We start from the raw sequence: 15,557 nt of genomic DNA on the forward strand, positions 1-15,557 counted from the left end.
CCATACATTTTTCTGGATGAATTCTTACCTATCAAAGAGTATTTTTACGTAGATCAAAAAAGAAAAACCATATTTTGCATCTTTTCCCTGGTGGGCGCTGCAAATCGGTACTCCTTCTGGATTTGATGCCCATCTTACCCATGTCGATCGTCTCGAATAGGGAATAGAAGCCCATTGTGGATTGTTGACAACCGATAGCTCGGGAAATCCTCGTAAATTTACATGCACTGGTTTTCTGGATAGTGAATAGTATATGCCTGGTACATTCAGAACACCAACGGCTGTAAATTTCCGAAAACTTCCATTGTTTTGTTTAGCGGTTAGGAAAAGAGACGTTGAGTGTATCGTATAATAGTTTGAAAGGAATAAATGATTTTTTCTTTGCGTTGCAACTTCCTAACCGTTTATTATTTTGTGATCATGTGTGATTATATTGAAGTCGATTTATTGACCAAATTTCAGCTTTCATTCTATTTTGTTTACCAATTTTATTCATCAGAAAAAAAAAACATATTTGCACAATAAAACGAACATTATAAACAAAATATACAGAGCAGGAATGAAGATTCTACTATGCATATGGGTTCCTAACATTAAAAAAAATTAAATTTGAACGGAATACTCAGAATAGTACATAAAATGCTCCAAAAATTGAAGGTGGATGATAAAAATTAGTGCGCTAGAGCAATTAGAGCAAGAACAGACCGGTTAAAGAGCGATAGATTGATTGTGCAGCAACTGTGGCAGCAGTACCGTAGCGTGGAAAAAAAATAAATTTTGCAAGAAAAAAATCATTAAAGTCCACATTACGAATCAAACTTTTGCATTAACGAACGAGTTTTGCCGTTTCGCCATCGCTTTCGAACGTTTTCGTTTCTCCGGCATATTTTCTGGCAATGGTTTCCCTTTAGTTTCTGGAATAACCAACTGGAATGCGATCGTATCGAGTGTGGCCATAACGGTTAGCACCACGTACGGTAGAGATTGCCAAGCGTTCTGAATGAAATCAATTATTCGATGGTATATGGCTAGGATTTTTTTTCCAAAGAAAAAAAATCCACTTCTACTGACCACAAGAAAGAGTTGAGGAGCAAGAATTGTGCCCAGCCGGCTACATGTCGATTTGAATGCCATACCGGAATTTCTCACTACCGTAGGATAGTATTCCATACCGGAGATGCTTTTAGTGATGAAAATCTGAAGGAAGAAAGATACACTGAACTAGGAAAACATTTGTTGATTCGGAGATTTATTTAGTCCTAAAATATGTTGACTAAAATTTATTTTATTTCATTCTAAAAGCACTAATTAAGAGTCGAATGTGGAAGCGTTTTTTTCCCGCTGTGTTTACGGATGTTCCAAGTGAAAAGAATAAATCACGAGTTCAGGTGTGTGGGACGGGTTGGATAAAAAAAGGGGCGGGGCAAGAGTGTTGTGATTGGCTCGCACAAAAATACACGTCTTCAATGTCTTCTTCTTAGTCGTTCAACATCTTTCAGTAGCATTTTTTTTGAAATCATCGATTTCAAATTGTTTATTTGTTTGTGGTAAACTACCGTAGAATTGAAAAAAGGTGAGTTACGTCTGAAAACAGAATATATGCGCTTAAATATTTCCCTCATGTCAGTTCACTCGTATTTCCCTCCTTGAAATTGTGTCAGAGTAACAACTCGTACACCACGGAGAACTCGCCCAGGTCGGGTTTACTTTTTTCTGAGGAGATCACTTCTAAACGTACCTGTGCTGTGGTAGCGGCTGCAATAATTGTCGAAACTCGAATCACAACGGCGTAGCGATCGTCTAATCCTGAAAATGGTCACGATTGACTTCATCATAAGGGATTTCAATGGTGATTTGCTAGTGAACCGATCGCATACGGTATATAGCTATATAAAGTAAAACAAAAAAAATAAAAATAACATAAATGTGACCCCACGGACCTGAAATATAAGTGACGGAAATTGCAAGAAGGCAGAGAGCGATAGAAGTCTGTGAAACGAAATGCACCGCCTTTCTTCCCATCGCTTTCCACCTAGAAAATTTCCACATAGCAGAACAATGACATTGAAGCCATATTTCCAAAAAAATCGATAACGTACTTGTAATCCAAAACACCGAATACGATATTGATCGACCACCGTATGGAACCCATTAGGATTGAGTTAATAAAGAATGATCCAGATAACATTTCAATATTAAATATCAGTCCATAGTTGATCATACTTGTCATAAAACTGAAATTAGTCGCTGCTGGTGCCGGCGATTCCGACGATTCTCCTCCAGCCGAAATTTCTTAGGAAACGCAGGAAACTATGTACTGTTTAACCCACATTCCCGTACAATACGTGATCGTCGCGATTGCCATATCCTTAGTGTAGAAAAGATGGCGTATGTTGTAGTTTTTCGCCTTCTCTTGTCGTGCTTGGATTTTCTAAAAAAAAAAGTTTTTTCCTTTTCAATTTTTCTTCCAGAGAATATGAAGAATATTAGATAAATAATAATTGGATAAAAATATAAGGTACGGTCGTAGAGCAAAAGGGGCGGGGCAAGAGTGTTGTGATTGGCTCGCACAAAAACACTTGTCTTACCGTTCAACATCTTTTAGTTGTATTCTGTTTTAGATTATCGATGCCAACTTGTTTGTTTGTTTGTTGTTGTTCAAACAGAACGGAATGGAACGTACATACACTGTCATCGCAGAATTCTCTGCTTCCATAAATATTTGCGGGAAAAAGCAAAAAACAAAAGAATTACTAGTTCACAATGACGATGTAGAAATAATTTAGGATGGTCCACATGAAGTGTGACGGACCATATGAAATCCAGGGTCCAGCGGTGATTCCTTGGGCCAAAGAAAATGTTAAGATGCAAAGAAGACTCTGGAGTGGTGCTAGACCAATCTTCCAGATTTCTGGACGAAGGTGTTCCACCGTCGATATCAATCTTTTGGATTTTGGTGTTTGGTCAATTCTAGAGTAAAAATCATGCTCTTTTAAGCACAAATCACTGGATTTGCTGGAAAGAGCTCTGGAGAGGGCATGATCCATGGGAAATGATCGAGCGCATTCTCAAAAATGTTCAGAAGAGATTGGATGTTTGTATTGAAGCTAAGCACGGTCATTTTGAATGTGACGTGTGAGAACTTATGTAGAATGGCTGTATATGTCGGACACCCTTATTTAACTTTAAGCACTATGTCATTTTCAAAATAACAGCTTCAAGCGATATCTTTTATGAATGGGACCCCGACAGTGGAGTGACCACAGCAGACCTCAACATCAACAGCGCTTTGGGGAAAGGCACCGCCACTGCCAAACACTGGTTTGTTCGTTTCTCGCAGTAGGAGGCAAGACACATACCCTTCAACGGAGTCCTCTGCCGCCCCTGGAATCTGAGAGGAATGGTGCGTTACGAGCTGCTCCAGAAAGGGCATGCAGTTGCCATCATTCACGCCATTCAACTCCAAGAATTCGCGGAAAAGAAAAGTGTTCAAGAAAAGTCCCGGAGAAAAACCTCGGTGCATCCATCCTCTTCACTACACAGCGAAACGCCATTTACAGCTACAGAGATCTGTCAAAAAAAAAAAGAAAATGGAACAGCTACGCTAGGAGACAGTACCCAATCTCCCTATTCTCCTGACATAGCCCCTCTGATTACTAGTTATTCCGCTCCATCAAAACTTTCTTGGCAAAGAAAACTTTCACCAAGGGCAGTCTTCCAGTACCGGAATTTCCATTTCCTGCAGAAGGTGACTAACAATTATACCATTGTATGCTGAACGAAAAATTATAAAGGATAAGATCCATGGCGCATCAATCCACTTCGGATGCGCCAACGCGTTTTACTGCAATTCGTAATCGTTGGGGTTTTGGAACGCGTGTTAGCCATTACAATTACTTGCGGGGACCAGCCGATGATCAAGTCAGTGTTTTTATGCTCCCAAAAAAGTCTGGCACCAATTCATCAACCACGCAGGGATGATGGGCCTGGTTGGGACCAGGAAGGTTTCGAACCATCGACCGTGCTGCATCCTACCGACTACGCTACACCCGCCGTAATAAAAAAATAAAGAAGGAAGAAATTACGTAACTGACATGACCTTCTTACCACCCTAACACAACAAGGGCCAATGTTTTTTTTCTTCATAAAAATAGAAATTGAAGCAGATACAGAAATCGAACAGATCAAAAGTGCAAAAGTGTATTCTACAAAAATCAGCACACAATGCAATTTCAATCGTGCGCACTGAGAAAAGTGGACGAGTTTCGGAGTGTGAAACTTTCGTTGCAGGACCTACGATCTGAGCTGTAGTGATTCGGCGGGAACTCCTGACCTCGGAGCTTTCATGAGTTCCACACACCGCTTTATCTCATTTATTATTTTTTTATATCCTAAAATTTAGAAACAAAACTACTGTAACGATCTCACTTGATAGGCGATATCGAGCATTTTCTCCATTTCATCCTTTTTCGTTTCCTCAGCACGATCGAGATGCTGAATTCGTTGCAGAACCTTCCTTGCCTCCTCGATTTTCCCTTTCTGTATCAACCAACGCGGAGATTCGTGAACAAAACTGGAATATAAGATGTCTATGAACGACAGTCATCTAATACGAATATTTTTCAACCCACAAGAACAGAATCAACGCTGGTGAGCCGATCAAGACAAGCACACGTTGAAATGTTCGCCAGTCATGTGCGATGTATGCGATCACGTTGAGTAAAATAAAATTCGGCGCCCATGCAATCACTGTGGCCACCCAGAAACGATGTTTTTTCGGCACGTGCTCCAGTTTGTAGACGCCATAGGTACTAAAGAAAAAGAACATTCAAGAAAAATCATGCTCAAGTCGTTTCTGAAAATAAACCACATCAAAACATTCATGAAGTCTACTTCCTAAGTTCTGTTCCATTGCTATCGTAGGAAACTATATGCGCACATTAATAGTGGGACCTTTCCTAACCCTCTCACAGTGCGAGAACAGGAGGTTTAATGCTGGCTAAAAATTCGCCGTAGACAGACTTAAGTCAGTTCATCTATTTTGGTCAAAATTTACGGTTAGACCTCCAATCACAAGAAATTTACGCGTTCTACAGTAATTTCCACTCTCTTTACTAAACAAGGGAAGGAGAAGAGGAATCACAGCAAAAAATATTTTTTTACCGCTCTGCAAAACATTTAATGTAGTTCTTGATCTCGTGGAAGTCTAGAAATGATCAGATCAGACATTATTGGGAAATTTTCTGGATAATGTCCAAAATGTTGAGAAAAAATGCAAATCACAAGAAAAAAAGGTTGGATAGTGAGCATAGACTCACCCCAGAAGTCCTCCATTGAAAAAGCCAAGAATTGTACGGATTACAGTAAAATTGAATAAATTCGTTGAAAAAGATACTGCAATACTTAACAATGCTGTCATGATGAATGAAACAACGAGGCTCTGAAAATTACAGGATTTCACTTATGAGAATCGCAATTTTCCAAATTGATAAACAGACTATAATTTGTTGATTTGTTGCCATCGAAAAGTTTGACTTTCAGTGAACCTCGGCATGGTAAGGTGTTAATTAGCTGTACAAGAGGTTGTTAAATAATTTTATTGGCTGCCGTTTCGGCAAAACCGCCATCTTAAGAGCCTGAAATGGGCGACCCAATTCACAATTTATATCATCAAATCTTTTCACATTTGAACGGGCAAATTCTTAGCCTACTTTTTCAACAACTAACGTAGCGACTACACTGAATGTTCACCTTGGGTTGGAGAAGCTCATTGGTGACCGTTGACTGATCGTTCACGAGAGCGAATGATTCAAATGTCTCATTCAAAAAAGCCATTCGAAAATGGCGCGAGTTCCTCTTTTATCGAGAGATATTCACCATTGCGAATTACTTTAGGGTTTTTGGCTTGGATCCAAAATGCCTTCTCGACTTTCCGGCAAAAGTTTCAGATTTATACGCAAAGATTTGAACCCTGATTTCAAAACTGGCTCCGTAGTGTTTTTGTGTTCTATGGGCGCCTAAAGGTGTCTATTCTCGCATCCAATTCTTTCCATTCACGTGCGGTTCGGTGCGAAAATGAAGCGGTCGTGCCGTTTTACCATTATACTCATCGCCACAGCTCGTGCAAGAAGTCAGGTAGATTACATCGGATCTCAAGCGGTCTTCTGGTATAACAGTTGGACAAATCAAACTGTTCGGTGTTGTGCAGCTGGTATCGCATGTCGCGACTCGTATCACTCCTCTCGATCAAGGGCTGGCTAGGAGCATTGCTCAACCGTGGGCGGTAGCCAAATGCTCGCGCCCTTACCAGCGAGCCGGCGCAACGGCCGCCTTCTCCCGCGAAGCTCCGCCCACTTGAGCCCAATCATTATAAATAAAAGTCGTTCTCAGCAACCTCTATCTGTTTCTATTTCGTTTCGATTTTGTGATACAGTTGACTTGGTTACTTCAGCATACTAGATTGTGCATGCAGCGGTATTGCGTTGTGTATCGTGGATTGGTGTGAACGTTGCGCACGTGTATGCCACGTGCTGGGAAAGTACAGTAGCGTGAGAAGAATCAAGTGGAACCCAACTGTATTGGTAATAAGGAGAGCCGCGCCGTCGCTGTGTCCCTTGGTGCTGCGCGGTCAGCGCTAGATGGCATGATCACAATTATATAACACTTTCCTTTTTTACGTAGTTCCCTATGAGTTCCCATCCATTGCAAGATAGTGTGGTGTATGATAATAAAGAAAATAATAAACATGGAATCATGCCGGACTACTGGGATTGGAGAGGATTTCCAAATGCAGTCGTCGCAGGGCAAGAGATGGGAAACATCCAGGTAGCGTAAATAGATAGTAGGAGCAGGTACACTGAACATCTAGAGAGAACCTCATAGCACGGGACATTGCCCCGAGTCGCAGCACAGTACAAGCGATTACGAACACGCTGTCGTTTCAAATTGCTCGGTGGAGAATTGAATGGGACACTCGAATCATTCGCCCTCGTGATTGATCAGTCAACTGTCACTACTGGGGTTCTCCAACTCAAGGCGAGCATTCAGTGTTGTCGCTACGTTCGTGACCAGTGGTTGTGAAAGAGCAGGCGTGGAGTTTTTCTGTTTAGTTGAGGAAAGAGTCGATCCAATAAAATTATTTAACAACTTCGTGTATAGCTAACTAAAAAATCAACACAATTTGTTGCTAGATCGGGGTGAAAAATCGATAGCCCCCAGATCTTATCTTATGCCGTGCCATGATGGACTTATAAAAACCGAACTGGAATGATTAAATTGCAACAACCGGGAGAGTCTTACCGATTTCCTCCCGTATCGATCACTAGTTGTGCCGAAGAAAAGTGTTCCTAACAAAACACCGATCATCTGCACCGAGATGCTGCTTTTTACCCAGCGTCCTTCAGAGCAAAGGTAACCGAACTGAAATGATTAAAAGTGATATGGAATGTTGAAAAATTCCATGATTTATGATTCCGCGAAAAATCTTCTTTTTCACCGCGCAAAAAAGAGGGCACCGAGAACTCAGTGTCATGTTGATTTAATATGAACTTGTACTTCGGTGCTGTTCTTTGTTTTGTAAGAAAATATCTCTAGGTACTGTAACTGTGTACGGTCGACATCGATTGTGTTCAGATGAGTGAGCGCGACGCGTCATGCTCTCTAGTTGAGACAAGCTCTCTTTTCGTCCTCTTCGGGACTGACCTGTTGCGCATTGCGATCACCCGGTTGCTCACATTCGGTGGCAACTATATGACTGTTTCATGATGGAAAATAAATAAGACTAATGCCAGTTCTAGCACGAAATGCTGGAAGAATATCGAGATCTCCTAGGATCTGATTTCACCTCATACTTTACCGAGACAGCATTAATCGTTGAAAACATCAAGCACTTAGATAAATTGATCGCTGCACTTGTCCTTGATTACAAAAAAGTACCAAACAACTGAACACAATCCAACTTCCAACTCTCAACGGACTAAGCTACGATAATTGTACGATGTGGTGCCTGGAATACAAGAACCGAGTCTACTATAGTAACCTTGAAATAATCCTTGTTTTCAGTAATAAATTTCAAAAAATGTGGACATTTAACCACAGAACTCTCAAAAGGAGAAGAAATCCATCAAAATGAAGAAAGGAAACACATCAATCAGAAACCAACCTCAACATTTAAAGATTTGAATTCATACTGCACATGCAGATCGCAATCAGTTAATGCTGATATGTTGATATGTTTCTTACAAACGTCCTCTATAGTGAAATTAGAACCCCGACATGAGACCCGTGGAGCACTTGCTGAAAAAAAAAAATAGAATCTTTTCCAAATGGAAGAAATGTGTAACTTTCAAGAGAAACTAAAATAAAACAATAAATAAAATGATGCACTCACAAGCAAAGATCATATAAAGCATATTTCCAGCGCCGCTCAACAGCACAAATTCAGAGATCAATAGAATTAAATAACAGTAATTGCCCATTTTTAGGAAATCGTCGACCGTTTTCACGGGAATGACGGCGGCATCTTTTTCCTCTTTTCTTTCCTCGGCAGGAACGGAGCGATAGTCATTGTCGTTTGACATGACCCTAAACTTGAATATGTATATCAAGCTGTAGAAAGCATTTTCATTCAGAGAAAGTACTGGGTTCAATTCAATAGACCGGAGAGAGCGAAATACATATATCCGGACGGCAAGAAAGGTGATAGCATGGGTTTATGTGTTGTTTATCTGATTTCCTGTATGCAATGGCGAATACATAGGAGAAATAGCCAGACCCCTATGATTCTGAGGTAAAGAACACCTGACGAGAAAAAGAAATTATGCGACCCTACTGCATTAGCTGATCATAGGGTGCGGTGTCACAACGAAGAAGCTTTCGAGGTTAACATCACGATGTTGGCGCGCGAACGTAGCGATGCGGTTCTGGAAGCGTTTTGGACCCATTCCAAGGGCCCAAAGATGAATCGCCAAGAGGAATGCCTCTATATTACGCGGGATCTCCACCTATTCAAAGCTGATATTTTATTGTGCTAGTACCTCACCACAGACATATAGCAGCGGCAAGAAAGTAATCCCATCCTGAGGTATGGTCTATACTTCTACTTGTAGCTATGATAGCATATAAGCTAGATGTGCTTGTAGCAGCAGACTTAGGATTTTCTTTATTGGGCGGGTAGGGCGTTTGATTGGATAAATCACGTTCGATTTCACACTTTCAGGCTCTGAAAACGGCGAACCCACTAAGAAGTTAGACAAGGATGAAGGAAAACGACCCTATGATGACCCTTGCTTAGCCAAAATCTAGAACACAAATACTGGATTGTTGCTTAAGTTAAGTTTAAGGATGGCAAAAAAAAAACTGGAAATTTCTGCGTACGTACTGCTGGGAACTGGCATTATATGTTGCGTAACGTGGTGTGCAAATACCCGTTTCTCTGGAAACTAATGTCTTATGCGTATTCAAGGAATTTGTACCCAATCTACACTCGATAAAATCTCGAAAAAAAGAGATAAGAGATCATTTCATTCACAAAGTGCACACCCACTGCATTTGCAACCATCACCTACAGTGAATCGCGTTGTGAAACGATCCAGTCTATTGATCCAAAAACAACAGCGGCAATAAAAGACTCAATCTATTTGAAACCAAAAATTCAACAAGCAAGTTTTTAGGTGTTACAGATCCCGATGAGAACTAGTTTTCGTTTCGTCCGTGCAGAAAATGATTTATTGAATAGAAAATATTACAGTATTCCTACATTAATGACTAGCATGATTTCTAGCAATGAATTTCGCCGCACACAACGAACACCTCTTCTTATAGAAACAACAACGATTAAATGTATCTGATTATAAACCTGTTCTGGATCTGAGGGAATTCGTCGGCTGTGCTAGGAATGATCGGACCGGAAACCAAGGGAAACTGAAGCAGAGAGGAATTTTCTGTAGGGGTGAAAAAGAGAATTCCTCAAGCGATTGAGCATTTAGAAAAAACTTTTACACTCATAAGAATATTACAGAGAATAAAAAAAAACTAAGTGTGAATAAAAATAAATAAAATAGAACTGAATAAAAGCTAAAATAAATGAAGGGAATATTTAAGAATGCATGTTTTGACATTCATCCAATCACACAATTCAAACTGTAATGTTAGAATTCCCGATTAAAACCCGTTTAAATTTGATTTAATTTCAAAATGTGGGCGTGGCCTAACTGTGCAAACATTTGTATGCTACTGATGGAAACGGAGGTTCTGTCTCCTCAATTAAACATAAATAGCCAAATAAAATTTAAAAAAACTGGGAAAAATTTCCTGGGTACAAATTCGAAACATGTGCTTAACGTTTTACTTTTTATTTTTTTTAAATAAATTTTATCACCATTTCTTCATTAATATTAGTGCTTCTTTGCTGAACCAGCTGAATTCATTTTGTTTTTATTTATGGGTTTATTTTGATGGTTATATTGTTCTATTGAGCTCCGTACCTTTTTCTCGTCCACCATCACCCTTTTCCGGAAAATTTCGGCGATTTTCAAAAACATACTTTTATGGAAACCGTTTTTTTTAAACAAAATAATTATAAGCTTCACACCATAATTTGAAACAGGTTAGAACTTAAGTAAATACAAATGTTAATATACATAGAACAAATAAACAAAAATAAAATAGTGACAAGAATAAATATGTAAATATTCTTGAAATTTAGACTACGTTGAAATTTTTGAAGAGAATACAGAAGAATAAGAAGTGAATAAAAGGATACGAAAGTTTTTACAGAATTTTGGCAAACGGGAAGAAAACTCAACAACGTATCCCCGCAAAAGCATTTATCATTTTAACGTGACTTCGGCAACACAGATCAACTGATCGTGAACAATTGATCAAATAAACATGACCTCATCCGCATGGCGCTGATAACATGCGACGGGCGCTTCTATTTTAAAATTTCTCGCCTTGCGAAGTTTTTCCTCGTGGAGCAGGAATTAGAGGAGTAATTTGAGAAGAACGATAGGATTTTCCGGGAATCTAACGAATTTATTCACTTGATACGCGATCGAGAAACTTTGAGCGATGATGAACCGAAGATTAATGGTGTCACCACTCAACAGTAGCTTTCCTTGTGTGTAAATTTCGAAACAATAAAAAATAATAAAGAATTTATTATAAAAATTTCTATAGCAGTGATATACATGCATACAACATAAGACTTCCTTAACTACAAATTTCAAAGTAAAATAAATTTAAAAATTTATTTTACTTTGAAATTTTTAAATTTTATTATCAAAATAAATTCTTAGGAGTAATATACCTACATCACTGAGTTCCACCGAGCAATAATCAGTTCAAATCATTTCTGAGCTACGAAAAAAAAAAATCAATCGTCAAAAAAGGTATGTAGATAGGTATCGATTTCTCAGGAAGTGAACTGATCATTCCTCGGTGAAAAACTCAACGATGTAGGTATATTACTCCTAAGAATTTATTTTGATAATTAATTGAATTTTATTTTTTACTTTGAGATTCGTAAGTTCACTACCCGGGAAATCGATACCTATCTACAGTACTGTACCCCCTCAGTCCTTCACTTAGTAAGGCGAGAAAGAAAATATCGGGAAGAAAAACAGGAATAAGGCAATTCACCCCTGAAAACTGCTCAGCGATCTTTGAAGCTTTTGCTATGATCCGCGCCATCGCCCTATCAGTCTTATACACAGATAGTACGATATAATCGTGCTCCATTGCTAAATTTTTTGGAATTCTTAATCGATCACCTATTTAGACCCGAGGTCGCCCCTAAACTGACAATCCAATCAGCAATCGAATGAACGTTAGCACGAATCATTCATTCATCGATCATTCAAAGAAAAATTAGTGGAACTTATCGACGTAGACGTAAATAGATTTAAATCAGATTAACTGGAAGTCACGCTTCAAAGCAGGATACGTTTTTTTTTTCACACCATTTGTTCATCGAAAGCAAAATATCAATTAGCGATCATTTTCGCTGCAGGAACCCTTTTTATTTGGAGGGGTTTTGGAAGGAATTTGGAGAACATGTAGGAGATCCAGGAAAAAACTCAAAAATTCCTATTTTGTGTATTCAACAATGTCACCGTAGCGGTTTCTGGCAAGAAAAGGGGAATGAGAGGAAGAAGAAGAAGAAGATGAGGAATAAAAATTAAAAACACTCTAAAAAAGCATATTTTCGTACCGGGACCGAACAAAAGTTCAATCAAAGAGCTGTAAATTACAAGAGCTAACTGTTGCAAAAAAAAACAACAACAACAATTTATTGCTACTTTAGTAATTCCTCTTTAAAATATGGAAGATAAAAAATATGTGAAAAAATAAAAATAAGTAAGATAAATAAATATAGTATATGATGTACACCTCATTTTTAGAAACCCAATAGTTTTTAAGTGTAAAGTTGATTTAAAAAGAGATATATTCTTCGTATCCGTTAGCAAAGCGGACAACTGCCACAAATCGTTGAAGGAACTATTGCCGACGTTAGCAAAGGTCGTACGTTAGTCATGTAATAGAATAGTAATTACATTTTAGAAAAAAAAACAGCACCAAACATCCGTAGCAGTTGGCGGAACGTAATGCGGGTAATGTCCCAGAGGGATGCGTTAAATGGACCGCCTAACGAACGCTTCTTCGCTAAAATCTGACTCAAAATCATGTGATGGGTGGGACCTAATAAATCAGATTACGTTAATGGGGTGTCGAATCACGTAAATCACATAAAAATATTATAAATGATGGTCATTTTCTTCTTTGAAAACAAACAAAAATTTTCAGAAGAAGAATTACGGACCCCATATCAAATCCACGTGAAAATTCAATTTTAACGACTAGAAAGAGGAAGAACTGTGAAAGAAAACAACGCGTTCCTATAGCTGTCGAAGTTGTATGGCAGGAGGAAGAGGGGAAATATCGACTGACTTGTGATCTACGCAGCCGAGAAATCACTACATCATGCAATTTCCATCGCCTTAGTCGACGTTTTATGATTCTAATCAAAATTTTTAGTAAAATGTCATTTTTTTTCGCTTTACTACAGTACCGTAACCGCCACTAATGTTCTGTTTCTGAGACTGATTCCCTAGCTATATAGAAAATTTTCAGAAGTATTATTTGTTCTTATTGTTGCTGATCACCTTGATCCGATGGTTTTTTTTTTCAAATTTCCAACCCAATAGCTCCGAAAAAAAACCAAAATTTCGTGTGATTCCATGTATTTTACATTTTCTTGACTTTTCCTTGTATTTAATCTGAAGTTACTGTCAGTTGCAAATTTCTGCCTCTATACATAATTAGAAAATTTATTTTTGATGAAATATGATGATTTTCTCTGGAAAATATCTTTTCTTTGGTTTCTTATTAGCAAAAAACGTGTTGTTTAAGAAATTCCCACTTATTGTCTTATTATTGGCTAATTTTTCCTGACGGTTGGCTGAGCTGAGTAAAATTTCCAAGTCATCGGTGATTAGAGAGGAAATCCCCCTGGAACTCCGGGTAGAGCTTAATTTGTATGGCTGAGTGTTTCCTCCCGCATTTTTTCTCCGCTTATTTGAAAATTTTTTTAATAATGAAACATACTGATTTTTTTCTTGAAAAAATCTCTTTTATTCGCTTTTTATTAGGAAAACATGTGCTGTTAAGGAAATTCTGTAAACTACAAAGAAGGCGACACGAGCGTAGCGCAAATGGTAAGAGATTCAGCTGCGAGTGCACGACCCGATAGTTCGGAACCGCTTCCAGGAAGCCATCCGTACCTCCGGGTAGACATCGCTCCTACGTCGATAAGCTAGGACCAACGCTGACCGCATATACGTCGATCAGACCTCAGGAAGTTACTGTATAGGGCAGATACGCGCTCGTAAGCTTTGATCAATTCTGAATTGATGTCGATTTAAAAGAATTTATCACCAGTCAACACTTTACTCTGTTTAATTTTAATAAAAAAATTTACAAAAAAAAACTACACCAGTTTCTTACACAAAAATGAAAGTGAACTTATATAGAATAGAGCAGAAAAAAATTAAATAAATTAATTAAGTAAATCAAATAAATTACTATTATAATTAATAGACAACAAATTAAGGTGGAATTATTTCTGTGATGTTCGATTTAATTTTTCTCTTAAAGAGGAAATTAAAAAAAAACCTACTTCATCTAGGAAGTTCGGAAAGAAAAATCAAACTTTATCGAGGCTTAAACTGTTGGGAAAGGGTTTTTGGGATCCACTACGCTGATAAGAAAGTTTTTTTTTTATTTCAGCTGCCTTTTTTATGAGGTAGGTTTAAAAACTTGACCTCTTTCCCCTGGACTGTGATGGTCACGCGTTTCGTGTTGAAACCGTGGGAAATTTGATAATGTTCAGAGCTGATCCGAGAAGAATTGGGAAGAAATTTACTTTATTCTCTTTTACCAGTACAACTACACGTATAGTACAGAGTAGAACTGCTGAACTACCGCCCGAAGACGGTGGAGAAATTCTCCGTAGACGAAAAATTTAATAAAATCCGCATTGAAACGTAGTTAGCCAGTGTCAAGTGCACGTTTCATGGTTTGAATGGGAATTTTTCGTAAACTCGCGAAAACCGGTCTCGTAACGGCCATAAAATAGGGAAGTGAAGAAACAAAATAATAGATATTAGCAATAATAATAAATAAATAAGATAATTAATAAGTGGCGTAAACAAATAGGACAAGTAAGTAAGAGAAGTTGAATATGATATGACATTATAGATGAAGATGAATAATGGAAAGATAAATAATAAGAATAAATAAACCAATAAATGAATAAATAAATAAATAAATAAATAAATAATGGTGACAGTTCCTTTCAGGTTAAAGTTATTGAAAAGAACGTGCGCCTAAACACTGTAGGAATGCTACGAAGACGAATAAATTGTGGAAAATGACATTAAAACAGAGAAATCTAGGAATGTTAGAGTATAATACAATTAAGTAAATAAAGTAAATAATAAGAATAAATAAATAAATAATATGCGCGCTGAAACGGTCTTGTTCGACGGCTGGCAATTCATTGTAGGTTTAAATAATTCAAAAAAGAAGCTAGAACTCTACAAGAATTCTCTGAACACGAATAAATTATGGAACATTACATTAAAGCAGACAAATCCAAGAATTTTAGAGTATAGTGGAAGTAAGTAAATGAGGTAAATAATAAGAATAAATAAATAATAATGGTAAAAATTAATCCCAGGTTCAAGTAATTGAAAAGAACGTGCCTAAAGTCCTATAGGAATTCCGTGAACACGAATAAATTCGGAAACATTACATTAAAATAGACAAGTCCAAGAATTTTAGAGTAAAGTAGAAGCAAGTAAATGAGGCAAATATTAAGAATAAATAAATAAATAAATGAATAACTAGTGATGACAGTTCCTTCCAGGTTAAAGTAATTGAAAAGAACGTGCTCAAACATTTTAGGAATGCTGTGAACCCGAATAAATTGTGCAAAATTACATTAAAACAGACAAATACAGGAATGTTATACTATAATTCAAGTAAATAAATAGGGT

The 15,557-nt window shown here is 37.8% G+C and overlaps 1 protein-coding gene across 1 annotated transcript; it reads right to left on the reverse strand.

Moving 5' to 3' along the window:
* Positions 1-813: 813 nt before the first annotated feature.
* Positions 814-8,579, reverse strand: RB195_003692 (uncharacterized protein; the record flags this gene model as incomplete). Its single annotated transcript, XM_064201451.1, has 12 exons — positions 814-996; positions 1,072-1,197; positions 1,739-1,806; positions 1,941-2,032; positions 2,100-2,234; positions 2,331-2,431; positions 4,429-4,573; positions 4,632-4,811; positions 5,319-5,440; positions 7,300-7,419; positions 8,162-8,295; positions 8,390-8,579. 12 exons carry the CDS (start codon positions 8,577-8,579, stop codon positions 814-816), a joined length of 1,596 nt encoding a protein of 531 aa, XP_064057332.1.
* Positions 8,580-15,557: the final 6,978 nt, after the last annotated feature.

The sequence above is a fragment of the Necator americanus genome, chromosome IV (genome assembly GCF_031761385.1).
Source record: "Necator americanus strain Aroian chromosome IV, whole genome shotgun sequence".
Lineage (NCBI taxonomy): Eukaryota > Metazoa > Nematoda > Chromadorea > Rhabditida > Ancylostomatidae > Necator > Necator americanus.